At 45.0% G+C, this 17500-nt stretch overlaps 1 protein-coding gene across 1 annotated transcript in view; it reads left to right on the forward strand.

Annotated features, from left to right (window-relative positions):
• Nucleotides 1-17500, forward strand: part of cdh23 (cadherin-related 23) — a 233552-nt gene that overhangs the window by 82866 nt on the left and 133186 nt on the right. The window contains exons 6-8 of the mRNA XM_062519065.1: nucleotides 6757-6951; nucleotides 7747-7875; nucleotides 12628-12706. Coding sequence (XP_062375049.1) covers nucleotides 6757-6951; nucleotides 7747-7875; nucleotides 12628-12706 — 403 coding nt within the window. The remainder of the gene's footprint in view (nucleotides 1-6756; nucleotides 6952-7746; nucleotides 7876-12627; nucleotides 12707-17500) is intronic.

A 17500-nucleotide genomic window follows, 5' to 3' on the forward strand; every position in this document is an offset into this window, starting at 1 on the left:
TCTCTCTGTCTGAGTGTGTGGTGGAGATGGATGCAAATGCAAACAGACACCTCTGGCCTCTTTTCTGCTGAGTGCTGCCTGTCCGCCGCGGAGAGACTTGCAACAGGAGACACACCAGAGAAGGACAACATGGTGTTGATTGAGAGGACACGACTGTATGACAAACATGGCAAAAACAAACTTCTCTCAATCTGCATTGTTTACATTGTGTGTGTGTGTGTGTGTGTGTGTGTGTGTGTGTGTGTGTGTGTGTGTGTTTGTGTGTGTGTGTGTGTGTGTGTGTGTGTGTGTGTGTGTTTGTGTGTGTGTGTGTGTGTGTGTGTGTGTGTGTGTGTGTGTGTGTGTGTGTGTGTGTATGTGTGTGGTGAACAGGCACTTCTACTGCATCACTGACATTTGTGTGTGTATTTCTCAGTCTTTTTCTCCTTGTATGTGTTTTTCCCCTGTGTAAGTGTGTATCAGGATGATGTTTATGTTCGGCTGGTCTGTACTCTTGTATCTGAGGTTCTGATCATGCCCTCTGGTCTCATGCTCCCTACCCTGCCCTATAACCTTTGACCTCTCAGGTCTAATCCCTTGAGAAGCCTCTATTTTCCATTATTCCTTAACCGGGGGTCCGTTTCCCAAAAGCATAGTTTCTAACTAAAATAGCAAATACCTTGACAGTGTCACTGCCAAAAGCCAGTCTGTAGAATTGAGTTACACATACACAGACAAGCTTCATGTTGTCACATATCACACAAATTTATCACGGGAAGTAAAAAAAGAATAAGGGCATATTTGTTAGCTCTTAAAATAAAATAAAATTTTTTATAAAAATAAAAATGTAACCGATATAAGTATCTGTGACGTTTGACTCAAAAACTGTCGATGCTTTGGGGAAACGCACCTCAGGGCACCTGTCCACCAAGCTGCCTGGGGGTCACAGCCTTTAATGACCAGTATTTATTACAGTCAAGCCTGTGTCGGTGTGACTGTGTATGTTTCTGTCTCTGTGTATGTACTGTATGTGTGTGTACTTTGTGTGCACACCCCTGTAAGCATGTTGATTGCATATTTATGCAGCCCTCAAACAATTGTCATCATCATGGCTGGCTGAGTTGCTGACCAGCGATATTTGAGGGCCCTGTAGGTATCCGACTCAGACATTGACCGTGAACAAAGCCCACTGTGCTCTTTTGTGTTCTGTGGTGTTTTACTGCACCGCTATTAATTATGCCTGAATACCCAAGTGTTTCTATCGGGGTTTTTGATTAGTTCAAAATAATTTTACACACACACACACACACACACACACACACACACACACACACACACACACACACACACACACACACACACACAGAAAGACACACACACGTACAACACAAACACACACACACACACACACACACACACACACACACACACACACACACACACACACACTTTCATCCAAGTATACCTTTAGAATTTCAACGTTGTCATAATTGGGTTTGTGTGGAACTTTCTTCCGGGTTCTACAAAACATAACGATCGATTTCCGGTCGTTCGTTAACACAGCGTGTTATGCTACCTTGTACAGCCATAGACCTAAAAGAAACAGCCGGTGTTTCCAGGAGCTATCATTAATAACTATTTCAGATGTATATCGTATTGCCAAAACGGACGTCCATAGCTCCGGGTATATGTAAAAAATATTGTACTTTATTGTATACTTTTCCGAGTTTATTCATAATTATGAAGGTATGTAGCCTATGTAACTAACGTTTTCTCCTATCCGCCCTTTTACGTGTGTTACCTATATTTCTATACAAATTAAGACGGCGGATTCATAAAGAAACGCATGCACCCACTCCATAAGTGTACCTAAATTAGATATGTACAAAAAAATGACATTTCACCGTGACTCAAAAGAGCTGTAAAACAGCTGCATGTACAAAATAGCTTTTGCTAATGGCGTTTGCTAACTAGACTATCAGCCTTGTATTTTTGCTCGCAGACGATTAAAACAATCAAATGAAGACTGCGATATCCTGTGTGTTTATGCTGGTGTTTCATATTGCAAAAATGTTGTTAAGTGAATGAATGAATGAATGCTGTATCTTGTCCACCAGTCTCAAACTAAGACATATTGACATGCACTGTCAGTGTAAAGCAGCTTGTCACAAGTCCATGCTGAAACTCGTGTGAACATTTGTGCACTGTTTCTTGTGTTATTAGCGTTATTGCTGGCGAGTGACCCCAGGTCATGAAGTTAAAGTTTAGGCTAATATCCTTAAAAACGTTTGTGCACAAATGTTTATTTTGCCTGCACAATCGTGCACAAACGAATCAAAACACTTGTATTCATATTTTCAACATATGGGGTGCAAAATTCACACAGGTCATGCAGAAGAATGAAAAACCACACCGCTTGAGTAGGCTAATGTTTAGGGATGGGTTTGGGTATTCTGTTCAATTTCGCAGTCTGTTGCAGTTATTGTAGGCTAGTAGATTTGTAGGAACCCCCTTGTCAACAAACTTGCTCCAGCAACCTTACTATACCCATTTTTAATTTAGTGGTCTGTTCAGACTACTGTTTAAGTAACAAACTTCACTGCAAAGGATACATCAGTGTGAATGTTTGTCCAATGGTCTCTTTGTGTTTTCTACACAGATAGTGCTTCGTGATTTAGAACCTGTCGTCATGACCTCCAGACAGTGTTCGTGCAAAGCTGGCACAGCAGTGTGTAATCACACTGCTCTTTCAAACAGCTCGTTGCTGAATTGTGTTGTAGCAGTTTCAAATTCACTTGCCAAAATACATTAATACAAATATTTCCACACAGAATTTGTGTATATGGTGTATATTTGGTTATTAACTTTACGGTTTGTTTGAGTAGCTCAACTTTGTTTATTCAATGCCCATTTATTCATCTCCCGCTTTAAAAGAGTAAAAGGATCTTGAACGCTACATGACTGCTCTGAAATCATTGGTCGGTATATTGTGCCTTTCATTATACTATATTGCCAAAAGTATTCGCTCACCTGTCTTGACTCTCATATGAACTTCAGTCACATCCCATCCTTAATCCGTAGGGTTTATTATGACATCGGTCCACTCTTTGCAGCTATAACATTATAGACAGAGTTTGGTGTAGATGAACTTGACTGGACAGGACAGAGTCCTGACCTCAACCCAATAGAACATCAAATCCCATACACACACTCCTAAACCTTGTGGAAAGTCTTCCCAGAAGAGTTGAAGCTGTTATAGCTGCAGAGGGTGGACCGACGTCATCATAAACCCTACAGATTAAAGATGGGATGTGACTGAAGTTCAAATGTGAGTAATTTCATTTCATTTTCATTTCATGTTTATTATACAGGAAAGTATTAAAAGTAACAGAGTTACAGTTTAAAACGGGCCTGACCCAGTGAGAAGCTGATTTCCAGCAGGTTCCTGTTCTGCATTACATATAACAAGTAACAGGGACAAAGCACATCATACATCACATTTACATACAACAAAAGGCAAACATAGACATCAGACTTAACAAAGACAGTAGTTTAGAGGTCAGTGTTTGCAAGTGTATGTATTGAGGAGTAGTAGTTTATAGTGTTTTTTGAATTGTGTGATGGATTGTAATTCTCTAATGTGTTGAGGAATGTCATTCCAGACTCTGGTAGTGTGTATGAAGGATCTCTGCCCAAAGCCATTATTGCATGAGGGCACTGGGTGGAGGGCCATGGAGACTGACCTAGTGACACGCACTTGAGGCATGTTGTGTGTTGGTAAAATAGAGATGAGTGTCAAGACAGGTGAGCGAATACTTTTGGCAATATAGTGTAGTAACTTAACAAAATTATGGAAATTCAGGGGTTTTGTCAAGGAAATGTCATGGAATTTTACATTTGACTTAAGAGTGGGAACCCCGGACATTGTACAAGACAAAAGTGTTTGTAACAGCATAGCAGTACAGTACATCCGAACACATTCAATTCAGTTTTCAAATTCTTGTCATTTTCTTTTATTTTCACAACATAAAAACACAGACAATCAGATGCCTACTGGTCTACGCAGTGGGTCAACAGTCGTATCCAGAATTGTGGATGTCGCTGACTGTCCAAAACGGACAATTCTCCTTGTAGCAGGTTCAATCTGGAGGCAAAATGCATGAAAATGGCGGTAGCTGGCAAATCTGTGAAAAAGATCAAATTGCATTGTAAGACCACATTGGATTGTACCCATACAGCATAAGCAGCGGAATTGCAATCAACTTTTCAAAATGTCTCCCATGAAGTAGTGCATGTCACATGCATTACATTTGTGCTTCAGTATCAGCATCTTCTTTGAGAAGCGGTTTACAGTCCTACGTGGAAGTTTGTGTGTGTGTGTGTGTGTGGGGGGGGGGGGGGGGTGGTGGATGTCTATATTGAAAACATCCATTCTCTATTGCTTAATATCTGGGCTAATAATAATAATAATAAATTTTATTTGTATTGCACTTTATATTATGGACAATCTCAAAGTGCTACAAAATTATAATGCAAATGGATAACAGAGGTGAGGAGTTCCTGTAGGTAGAGGGGAGCATGTCCATATATGCACTGGTGGGTGAGGAGTGAGATCTTATACTCTATTCTGAAATTAACCGGGAGCCAGTGGAGACTTTTCAGAATGGGGGTGATATGTTCATGCTTGCGCACCCTCATCAGGATCCTGGCAGCACTGTTCTGGATGTATTGAAGTCTCTGGATGCTCTTGCCAGAGATCCCAATGAGGAGTGCATTGCAATAGTCCAGCCTGGAGGAAACAAAGGCGTGGATGAGCTTCTCTGCATCGCCCAGGGTGAGAGTTGGACGGAGTTTGGCAATGTTCTTGAGGTGGTAAAATGAAGTCTTGCAGAGATGCTTGATGTGGGTGTCAAAAGTGAGTTGTGGGTCCATTTTCACACCCAAGTTGGTGACAGATGACCCAGATACAGTGAGGGGCAGTAGCTTCACTACTTGTAGCGAAGACACTAGCTTAACTACATTTTTTCAGTAGCTTGGTGGTAGATTTTCTGAAGCAGATAGCTTTTCAATAGCTTAGCTGTTTTTTTTTTCATGTGGTGCATTTGTGGAGCTCAACGCTTCCTTCTGACCAACCATACATCAATCATTTAAGCTATATTCTTTATAATTTTGAAAGACAAACAAATTTTCCATGACAGAGATGAAGCAACGGAATTGTGTTGGCAAAGATGTTGGTGGTAGTCTATTGTGGGGTTTTGTTAAGCAATGTCTATGAAATTGGCTGTCAAAACAATGAAGTACTTAGAAGTGTTAGAGTTAAGAGCTTGAGTTACAGTAAAAAGTTAGCTTACAGTTTATCCTGCAAACTTAAGAAATGGGCAAATCTAATTTGGGCCACAAAGCCTATGCACACTTTCTCAGTAGGCCACATATGCACACTCCTCTCAGTATGCTTTACCTTCCTGTCACTACTACGTGCAGCCTGTTTTTCTCAAATTGATTTTGGATATTGTTTTTGAACTGAACATGTGTTATAGCATGTGTACATCAAGGCAATTAAGTTACTTATTTTATGCTGAGTTATGTTGGCTATTTTATTGCCATACACTTACTTGTCATGAAGCTGGTTTACTTTATTGGTTTGGAAATTAAAAGTATCTTCTGATGTAACAAACTACTTTAGTGAAATGTATAACTTCAACATTTAGTCTTTAGGTAGCTTTTGTGTAGTTAAGCTTCATTTAATATAGAGCAGCTGGTAACTTGCCCATCACTGCCCTCATATAACGTGAATATGTTTTTTAAACAGTCAACAAATAATGTCTGCCTTTGTCTGAAATTAGAAATTGGCAGCCAAATGATAAACAAGTGTAACATAAAAAGCACACACAGAAGGAGGAGCAGAATTGACTCAGAACTGAAGCAGCCTAAATGTATAACTTTTTTCCTACCTTTAATGTCCTCATCGGAGCTCTTGAAACTTTCTAGTAACGACAACTCCTCCAGTCGCTTCTGTAGCTGATGGCCTGCTGCTGTGCTGAAATTTTCTCGCATGCCAGATCCAAAACTGAAGGTTCAGGATAGTCGTGACACCTCAAAGACACGCTGGCATCGATCAGCTCCTCGTCCTCCCCTTGCCGCTGTGTCCTCTGCCATACGCTTTGCCGAGCGACCGACAGGCTGAAGTTGTTTTCAGGCGAACAACACGGGTTTCAAACAGCGTCGGCCCCTTCAGTTATATCTCCCGACATAAAATGCCGACTGCAGACCGTATAGTGTCTTCGTATCACGAAATTATCACGCATAATGTTTCGGACCCATATCGATTTGGCAGACTCAAGGCCCCATCATGGGAACGGGTGGAAACTTTCCCCAGACACAGCATCTCAGCATTAAAACTGCTGAGCGGATGTTGCCGGTTTTGATTTATTAATAATCGTGACATTTTAATGATGACAAATACAGGAACGTTTTAGTAAAAAATCAGAATTGTACTATAATTAGCCAAATTTCACAGTTACTTCAGAGGAGATCACCTACCGCTGCAGGTAACTAGCGTTGCAATGTGCGGAAGTGAAAAGCGGAAGTTCTGAATTCTGTTTTCCGGTTCGAACGTTGATTGTTCCACACAGAGCCTATTGCAATTTCACCTCCTTTGCAGACAGACCTGAGGTCAGATCGCCATGACTTATCAGCTACCTCCATATCTGCCTCTCCCCTCACTTCTCTCTCGCTGTCTCTCTCTGTGTGTGTGTGTGTGTGTGTGTGTGTGTGTAGAACACTCCGGTAGGCACGTCTGTGTTCATGGTGAACGCCACCGATCCTGACCAGGGCACCGGGGGCAGCGTGCTCTTCTCCTTCCAGCCGCCCTCCTCCTTCTTCTCCATCGACGGGGCCCGCGGCATCGTCACCGTCACCAAGACGCTCGACTACGAGAGCACCTCCGCCTATCAGCTCACCGTCAATGCCACGGTTAGATACCACCCACCCACCCACCCACACACACACACACACACACACACACACACACACACACACACACACACACACACACACACACACACACACACACACACACACATTCACACACACACCATGCACACAATGCACCCACACATACAAACAAACCTACGGGCTCTTTCACACAAATAGAAAAACTCAGGATGACCGCAAACGCTGGAAGCAAGACACAGTAAAACATGACCTTACTGATGCTTTGGAAGACTTCACACAGATATCTGCCTCTCATGCACAGTCTTACAAAGTTATCAAGGACACATTTAAGCTAAACAAGAACATATTTCCATTGAGGTCCTCAGTGGAAATCGTGGCTTTGAAGGGCCGGAGCTCCATGCATTCAATGTGCAAAACAGACTCAGTGCAACCCTTGGATCATGAATCTTCATTGATCTGTTACTTTATGTAATTTTGACTTTATTCAGTGAAGTGTATTCCTCTCATAATGCATATAAAGCGTGTGCCGTCTTGTATGTTTTGAAATTATTCATGGATGTTATGTGTGCCTCAACTGTTTCATTGATTTAAAACTCAAATTAGATGCTAGTTATATTGATTGTGTGTGTGTGTGTGTGTGTGTGTGTGTGTGTGTGTGTGTGTGTGTGTGTGTGTGTGTGTGTGTGTGTGTGTGTGTGTGTGTGTGTGTGTGTGTGTGTGTGTGTGTGTGTGTGTGTGTGTGTGTGTGTGTGTGTGTGTGTGTGTGTGTGTGTGTGTGTGTGTGTGTGTGTGTGTGTGTGTGTGTGTGAGCAGGACCAGGACAAAAGGAGGCCTTTGTCTCGGCTGGCTAACTTAGCCATAACCATCACTGATGTGCAGGACATGGATCCCATCTTCACCAACCTCCCCTACAGCACCAACATTGTGGAGGGAGTACCTCTGGTTAGTAGATGATCTCCTTTCCTCTCCTTTTCTCTTCTCTTTTCTTCTCTTCTCTCTTTTCCTCTCCTCTCCTCTCTCTCCTCTGCTCTCTTCTCCTCCCCTCTCCTCTTCTCTTCTCTCTTTGCTTCTCATGTCCTCTCTAAGCAGGTTACTGGATCACCTATCCACCAAACGGCTCAGGGGGTCATAGCCCCCCATAGAGCCCCCCACAGAGCCAGTCAAGCTCTTGATTAAGAGACATTTCACACTGTTAGGCACTGTGGGATGTAGACCCACACTCAAGTGGGTCTTCTCCTCTCCTCTCCTCTCTCGCCTCTCCTCTCCTCTCCTCTCCTCTCCTCTCCTCTCCTCTCCTCTCCTCTCTCTCCTCTCCTCGCCTCTCCTCTCCTCTCCTCTCCTCTCCTCTCTCTCCTCTCCTCTCCTCTCCTCTCTCTCCTCTCCTCGCCTCTCCTCTCCTCTCCTCTCCTCTCCTCTCCTCTCCTCTCCTCTCCTCTCCTCTCCTCTCCTATCCTATCCTCTCCTCTTTTTATCTCTCCTTCATCTTGCCTTGGATCTCTTTGCTGTTCACCCTTTTTCCCTCTCTCCTCCTCCCTCTTGTTTCATTGCTCCTGAAAGCCAAAGCCTGTTTGAAAAGCACGCTCTCCTGAACGTTGATAAATGGAGAGATGCCCCAGTGAGACAGAGAGCAGAGAAGGAGGAAGAAGCTTCTAGTAAACAGTCAGTCATTATACGAGAGGCCATCATCCTCCTTTCTCCTCCTCCTCCTCCTCCTCCCCCTCCTCTTCCCTGGGTGTGTGAGGTGGCGGTAGCGTTGCAGGAGTGTAATTAAAGCGTTAGATTTACGCTCTGCCTGCTGCGCTGAGCGGCCCAGCCTGCTCCAAAGGTCAGCCAGGCCAGGATTTATGTGTGAGGAGGACAGAGGCGCGGTACAGATTTACTCACTGTGTCAGACACCTCTGCCCTGAAGAGTGTGTGTGTGTGTGTGTTTGTGTGTGTGTGTGTGTGTGTGTGTGTTCTGTGTGTGTATCTGTGTGTGTGTGTGTGTGTGTGTGTGTGTGTGTGTGTGTGTGTGTGTGTGTGTGTGTGAGAGAGAGAGGTGGGGGATGCATCCCTGTTCATTAGGTGCATGTCTTTATTTGTCACAGAATGAGAGTTGTTAAATCATCATGTTTTAGAGGGTGGTGTGTTCATGTATGTGTGTGTGTGTGTGTGTGTGTGTGTGTGTGTGTGTGTGTGTGTGTGTGTGTGTGTGTGTGTGTGTGTGTGTGTGCATGTGAGAGTGTGTCACACATATTGCGTGTGTGTGTGTGTGTGTGTGTGTGTGTGTGTGTGTGTGTGTGTGTGTGTGTGTGTGTGTGTGTGTGTGTGTGTGTGTGTGTGTGTGCGTGTGTGGTCACTGTATCCTGAGCAGTTTTGCTGTTGCATTGAATGCCTCTTCACTTACTTACACCACAAGTGCTAGCCAGCAGCATTCATGCTGTAACACATTGCTCACTGTCAGATACCTACCTGCCAACTTTATGAATGTGACTCAAACTTATGTGGACGCCTGTTGTACATCATATGCATTTATGCTCAGACTTTCCTGAACTATTACATCTCTGTCTCCCAGTCTCAGACTTTCGCCCTCACCCTCTCTCTCCCTCTCTCTCTCTCCCTCACCCTCTCTCTCCCTCTCTCTATCTCCCTCTCTCTTTCTCTCTCTCTCTCTCTCTCTCCCTCCGTACCTCTCGCTTTGTCCCTCTATGCTGTAACAAAATGTCAAGTGCAGCATTTGCATGCATATTAACGGTGCGTGACGGCGACTGGGCTGGGGTGTCTCCCAGCCCGCACGATCCATCAGCTGTCACAGGGAAGGTCAAACAGATAGAGAGAGAGAGAATGTGAAAGAGAGAGAGAGAGAGAGAGAGAGAGAGAGAGAGAAAGAGGGAATTAACTGCATCTTTACCTACTCAGTGGTGAGAAGTGCTTGGTGTTACTAATGCAGGTCCACACTGAGACTTACTTTTTAGGAACACACGGTCACATGCCACTGCCCAAGTGTCCTTATGCAACCTTGGGCGACTTGAGAAGATGCTGGCTCTGGGAAGTTGATGTGTCTCAACTGGTTCCCTACCAAAGAACTCGCTGTGTTTGACAGCTGCTCATTTCAGGCAGCTCCTTAGTTTGAGATAGTTAAAGAAAAGTTCTTTATGTTTGGACAAGGACGCAAGCTTCCAAAGTAGTATCATTGAAATGGTGAAATGTTGTTCTAAATGAAGAGTATTAGTAGTTCATATTTGATTTTAGAAATATAAAGACTGGCTTTGTGCAGTGATAGTCAGTGCTCACAGTGCGCAATGCACTGAGATAGATGCGGTTAAACTTTTGTTTTGTTTGTTTGCTGCGCCACTATGCATGTGCCATTTGTCCCATTCTACACACACACACACACACACACACAGAGAGAGAGAGAGAGAGAGAGAGAGAGAGAGAGCCGTGGCTTAGATGATGAAGAGCGTGCATTGAGTGTCCTCAAGGCCACTGACATTCACCAGCAAATGGTTATCAAACACAGTGGGCTGTCACAGGTCATTTCTCAGAGTACTCGTTCTTCTTTAACACCGTCTCTCCTCTCCTCTCCTCTCCTCTCCTCTCCTCTCCTCCACCCTTGCTCTGTCCGCCCTTCCTCCCCTAATTTCACTTTTTCTCCTAGCCTGTCATCTGGACAAAACTTTGATGGTGAGAGTGGGGTAAGAGGGAAAAAAACTAAACAAGAAGAAAAAGCCAAGACTTGTCAGGGAAGCCCACTCCAGGGTTTTTTTTTGTTCTTTTTCGTTTTTTTGTTGCCGTTGCTGTGAGTTTGTGTTTGTCAGAATGACATTCAGACCCCTTTTTATGGGCAAACACAATTTGGCTGTCAGAGGGATGATCTGAATGAGCGGGTGAGAGAGGCGATGGAAGAGGAGACAAAAGAGGGAAAAAAGGAGAGAGAGAGAGAGAGATGGAGAGAGAGATAGAGAGAGAGGGCTGTTTGCTCAGACTGAGAGGACGAATGATTGAGCATTGCTCTTGTGCTAACAGCAGGAGGATGCAGAGCACATTATTTCAGTGTCGTTACTCTGCCTTTGACTCTCTCTCTCTCTCTCTCTCTCTCTTGCGCTCTCTCTCTCTCCCCCGCTCTCTCTCTCTCCCCCATTTTCCTATATCTCTGTTCTTCTCTACCTTTCTCCTGTCATCTCCACTCCTTTCACTTCCCATGTTTCAGTCTCCTTCTTCTGTCTTCGTCTCTTTTGTTCACCTGTCTTTCTCAGCCTCTTTCTTGATTTCCTCTTTCTTGACTGACCCCCCCCACACACACACACACACATACACACACTCAAACACACACACACACACACACACACGAACATACATAAACACACACACACACACACACACACACACACACACACACACACACACACTCACACACACACACACACACACACAAACACACACACACACACACACGCACGCACGCACGCACACACGCACACACGCACACACACACCCAATTCATCTATCTGCTTCTCTCTCCCTCTCTTTTTCTTTCCGCCTCTCTCCCTCACGCCCCTCTCTGGGCAGTCTGGAGCTGGAGTGGTCAGTGCAGACAGCTAGAATTGATTCTGCTGTAAGTGGTTGAAGATGGAAGATGCTTAGGCAGAAATGAAGCATAAACACCACGCTTACCACACACACACACACAGAGACACACACACAGTATGCAGTATTGATGGAGGAGTTGAGAGCAGAAAGGCTGGGTGGAAAGAGTCTGTCTCTCTCTCTCTGTCTTTCTCTCTGTCTCTCCCTCTCTTTCTGAATCTCATTTTCTCCATCTCTTTTCTCCATCTCTTTTGTCCCCTTTCTCTTTCTGTCCTAGTTCTCTGCAGAGGGCTTCTAGAGTGGGATTTAGTAGGGTGGTGCCCCCACGATTACTATTAAAAGAGTAGAGTACAGCAGGCACCCTCTCTCCTAATGTCTTACTTTCCTTCTTTTCTCTCTCTCTCTCCCTCTCTCTTTCTCTCTCTCTCTTTCTCTCACTCTATTTCTTTCCATCCCCTCATTCAGCGCCGTTTGCTCTTTAGGAAGCAGTTCTGCCACGCTATGACTGATTGAGGCATGAATGACTCAAAAAAGCCCAGTGGATCAAAGGCTCTTTAAATTGCTTTGCTACTTTCCCATTCACTGCCTGCTTCCCTCTTGGCTCCCTCTCTCCTCTCCTCTCCTCTCTTCTCCTCCACGTGTTCAGAGCTTCACCCATAATAAAGCCTGGGATGGTCCCGGAGACAGTAAACAAATGCAGCAGCAACAGCTGGGATCTTAGCTGTTTGTTCTTTTTTCAGATCGGTTTTTTTTTCAACCTTTTGAGCGGCAGGACTACTTGGAACTAATTGACAGTTAGGACTGTTTGAGTTGTTGTTTCAGAGATAAAACCGGTGACAGAGAGAAAGAGGGAGAGAGAGAGAGAGAGAGAGAGAGAGAGAGAGAGAGAGAGAGAGAGAGAGACAAGCGGGAGAGTTTGTGGCTCAACGTTTGGTTTTCCTGTGTTGTTGGCACATTTTGGCCTGTGATTTACCAACTTCCTCTGATTTGTCTTTCATAGAAATGTGTATGAAAATGTAAGAAGAATGAAGATAGGGTGTGTGCTTGTGTGTGCGCATTTGAGTGTGGCTGTGGGGGTGGTTATTTCCGCGTCTGTGTTCCTTTCTAATTGAGTGCACCTCTTCCCAGGGCTATGAGGTCCGCAAGATCAGAGCCATAGACCAGGACCTGGGCAGACCGCGAGGCATCGGTTACACCATAATTTCAGGTGAGTCCCTCGATCACTTTGACCAGACTCACATCACCGAACACACCTGCCAGGCTGACCATCACAGCCACAAATGCATACATCTGTGCAGGTCTGTTCTGTGCAAACCTTCATCGTTTATTGACATACTACATGAACAATGCTACATTACTTGCTACATATTATTTTATCAGAGGCGGACATCCCGGTTCCAGAAATCAAAAGTCCTGCCATATATTCTTTGTAGCTGTGCACTTAACACAGGTGATATCACTATCTATCTGATCTGCCTGGCTGCCAATCAGGATGAGCTAGTTTACTAAATCGTTGGATAAAATATTAGGACTTTTACTTTCTGAACCCGGGATGTCTGCCTCTGCATTTTATTCATTGGCAATACATGTACCTGCCTGCCTTTCTGTATGGAAAAGTCATTTTCACATCACACCAATTCAGTTAAACAGAACCTGTACCTATTGCGCTGTCTCAACCAAAGAGTTTTACTATTTTTCAAGCATAACTAATCCTCAGTATTTCTCACACCTACTCACACATTTCTTGTGTGTATCAGACCCAATAACCAACCAAACATCTGGTTTCTTCCAGTCCACATCTCAAATCTTTATTGGAAGTCCCATGTGAATACCACACAGACACACACACACACACACACACACACACACACACACACGCCCGTGTCTTTTGAACACTTCAACATCAAAACTGGACAGACAACACCTGTCTCTCTGTCCGCCTGTTTGTCTAACTGTCAGTCTCTCTCGCTTCAGTCAGTCTCATCAGCACATTAAACGCATCCACTGTAGTGTGTACGAACAGTCCCACATCATTACTGAAACTCATCTGAAAGTTTTCGGTTATCTGTCAAAAGATAGGGCAGAAAAAAAAAGGATTCCACATAAATCGGACCTTTCAAACTGGACATTATCAATAACATTGCTGTCCATGCAACCGAGTTCCACTACAACCACAGTCCCAGAGAGACATGCCTGCCCTGACTTAAGCCGTGTGTAGGAACAGTGAAAAGGCATTGTGTGCTGGATGATGGCAGGAATTAGACACAGAACTTACAGACACAGAATGTCCAAGCACGACCGAGCCGCTGATGCTGGTGCGGCTGCTGCTGCGAAGTTTGTTTGTGGTTCAGCGTGGGTGCCATGCCTTAAGAAGAGATGGGATGCAGTGAATCATCATGTGTCAGGACTGAACACACACACACACACACACACACACACACATATAACACATAACACATACTGTAGACATACACACACACACACTTACACATAAACACACACACACACACACACACACACACACACACACACACACACACACACACACACACACACACACACACACATGCATACACACACAAACGCACACAAACACACACACACACACTAGCACAGGATCCCAGTATAACTGTACGTACTGTATATTCACTGCAGTCTCTTTCAGCTGCGTCCTGGGTGCTTCCCCCACGCACCATTCACATTGTTATCAGTGAAAGACAGGCAAGCAGGATAAAGGCACGGGGGGTGTAAGAAAATGGGAGAGAGATGAAGATGGGGGCGTAAAGGGGTTAAGAAAAGAAGAGAAGAGAGAAAAAAGTGACGACAGAGAGAAGAGAAAGAGGACTGAGCCAGACTCCTCGACAGACTGACAGCCCAGTGTGGCGAGGAGCACATTTGTTTGTTTGTTTGTTTGCTACACTAAAGCATGTGCACAGGTGTTTTTATAGGAGAAGGGTATGTAGGAAAATCTATCAGTAAAGCTTTCCCCTGTTTGTACGCTACTTTTTACATACTACTGAAGATGGAGAGATATAGAAATTAGATGAAAAGAAGGGAAAAGTGCAATTGAACAGAAATAAATGTAAAGAAGAAGGGAAGAAAGAGGATGAGTGAAAGGTAGAGTTGCCATTCAGAAGAAGAGTGTGCTGTCCCACATGCCACTACAAAAGTGTGTGTCAGTGACAACAGGCGTAAGCCAGATGGGCTCACACAGTCAGCACTTGCTTGGGTTGAACTCTCTGTGCCGTGACATGAGCTTCAAGCACACCCCAGTTTCTAGTCTTAAGGGCTCTTAAGTGACAACGTCTAAGTGTGTGTGTGTGTGTGTGTGTGTGTGAGTGTTTATAGCTCCTGATGCTCTTTCCGCTGCGTAGCTTTTGTGCATTTCTCTGTGCGCATATGGGACACAATCTATGAGACAATGGGCAGTGGTAACATAGTGGCTAAAGAGCTTGGCTAGTATGCAGTAGCCGAAAGAGTTGTGTATTTGATTGTTAGCTGCCACCTTTTTGTCCTTGAGCAAGGCACAGAGTTGCTCTGGGGTGATGATGGCCCTTGTAATTTGCTTTGGAAAACAAGGTGTCACATGAATAAATGTCTAAGTATGAGACTGTATCTTTACACACACACACACACACACACACACACACACACACACACACACACACACACACACACACACACACACACACACACACACACACGTAGCCATGTAGCTGACACAAGACCGTACCATGGTTGCCCTCTGCACTAGTCTTTGACCTCACTCATCACATCATGATTTTAATTACAGCCAATCAGTACCCCAACCAACACACACACACACCCTCGCCTGATGTCCCCCACTGACCCAGGCTTTTGATGCCAGTGGACTGTGCCCAGCCCAATGTGACCCCGCTCGCTCTCTCTGCCCGCTCCAGCATTGGCACCCTGTGACTGGGCGGTCCTGATGATGCCAGCTGCTTTGTCTGGCACGGCACGCTGCGAGATTGGCCAGGCGCGATAAGGCCGGCGTAAGGGGTGAATAGTGTGGTCATCTTTGTGCCATCTGCGGCCTTTGGCAGAACCCTTGTTCTGTGCCACCCCATTTGCTGCTCTAGGCGTCCGTGCCACCTCAAACTTGAGGGCAAAAATGTGAAGGAGTTTGTTAGGTGTTTTAGTGCCTCTGCCACCCTGTTTTATGTGCTCGGAGTCTGTGCTGCTATGCACATGTCCTGAGAGATCTAAGGACAGTTGTGTGCTGTTTGTGTTTTATATGACAGATGGTAGTGGTGTCAATTTATGGAAGAGGAAGATTCCAGTGGCTGTGGCATTAGCAGATATGGTGGTACAGCAGCATGGGACAACTGACAGGACTTTTTCTTTTTCTGCCATTTTGTTTTTGCCCATTATTACCCAGACACTTTCCCCTCTCCTGATTGGATGGTAGTTTATCCAACACTGCCCCCCCCCCCCATTCACTGATCATCTTCTGATTTTCTCCTTTCATCTCCCAGATGCGAGAACTCTCCGTTTCACCTGAAACACTTTTAGATTAATGCGCAGTTGAACATCTTCTGGTTGCCTGAGTGTAGTATGCAACGAGTGTATAAATCTCCCCAGACTCAAGCCAGACAATTCACAATCTGGAGAGGAGGAAACCGGAGAAGGAACGCCTCTGGTTACGGTGCTAATTAGAATGTCTTAACAGCTCAAATCCGCAGACAATTAGTCATACGGTCATTAAGACAAGGGAAAAATCAATCTCAGCATAAGAAAGCAAATAGTGGGAGATGGAGAGCATCCATAAATTATTATAAAGTGCTATAACAAAATTAATCCCCATGTGAAAAAGAAAAGCGAACAGTATTGTCAAGCAGACGCTGGCCACGATTGCGAGGAAAGGAGCAGTTAGTGAGCGGAAAGTGTGAAGAGAACTGTGTCTGTGTTTAGAATGAGCCCTGGCTGTCATGCCAACAACGCTCGCTGGCTCTTTGGAGATGCCATCATAGCGCATGGCTATCACCCAACTGTTAAGCCATGTGGATGACTGGGGTATTACCCTACTGAAGTATCATTACACTAAAACTTTTATCGCTGTTTGTTCAGTGGATTAGCAGATATTGGATATCCTTCCTGACGAGCAGACCTCCCCCAGTGCTGACCATGCTGTGACCCTCTGGGCTGCAGAAGCCAGTACTACCAGCATGTATGAAGCATCACTCACTTGGCGTAGGTTAGCAAGGACCAAGGCTTCTGTGAGGTGAAGTGAAACTCAGAGGGAAGGCAGTGAAAGACAGGAGGAAAAGGGGAATGGGGTGGGGTGTGTGTGTGTGTGTGTGTGTGTGTGTGTGTGTATGGGATTGGGAGTTGTAGAAGATTTCCCAGCGGGAGCCACAAGGTGAGCGCAGCGCCATGCTCCACTAAGCCCCCACAGTGAGGAGGAGGCGCAGGGCTCTGATAGAATCATCACTGCTAAAGAGATAACAGACACGGAGAGATCTCCGGGAGGGAGCGCGCTGGAGGTGGGCGGCGAGGGACCACACACACTCAACACTCACGCTACTCAGTGTGTGTGTGTGTGTGTGTGTGTGTGTGTGTGTGTGTGTGTGTGTATGAGTGTTTGTGTGTTGTGTTTGTGTATGTGTATGTGTGTATCCACTACTCTGTATGTGTGTGTGTGTGTGTGTGTGTGTGTGTGTGTTCACTACTCTGGGTGTCCTCTGAGGGTACACCGTGCTCCTCTGGGACTCGTCTCATTAGCTCTGTAATTTAGATTAACGAGGTTTTAATTGCGGGTGATCTGAGCTAACGATCTAGGGACTGGGATCAGGATTTTACTCTCTCTCTCTCTCTCTCCCCTTCCATCTCTTTTTCTCTCTCCATCACTCACTCTCTCTCTCTCTCTCTCTCTCTCTCTCTATCTCCGTCCCTCGCTCTGTATCTCTCCAAGCACTAATCTTTGCTTTGATGCTGCTGAGTGGTGCAGGGCTGATCATAATGGTGTTGATGTTGCCGTTGT

The sequence above is a fragment of the Sardina pilchardus genome, chromosome 18, assembly GCF_963854185.1.
Source record: "Sardina pilchardus chromosome 18, fSarPil1.1, whole genome shotgun sequence".
Lineage (NCBI taxonomy): Eukaryota > Metazoa > Chordata > Actinopteri > Clupeiformes > Clupeidae > Sardina > Sardina pilchardus.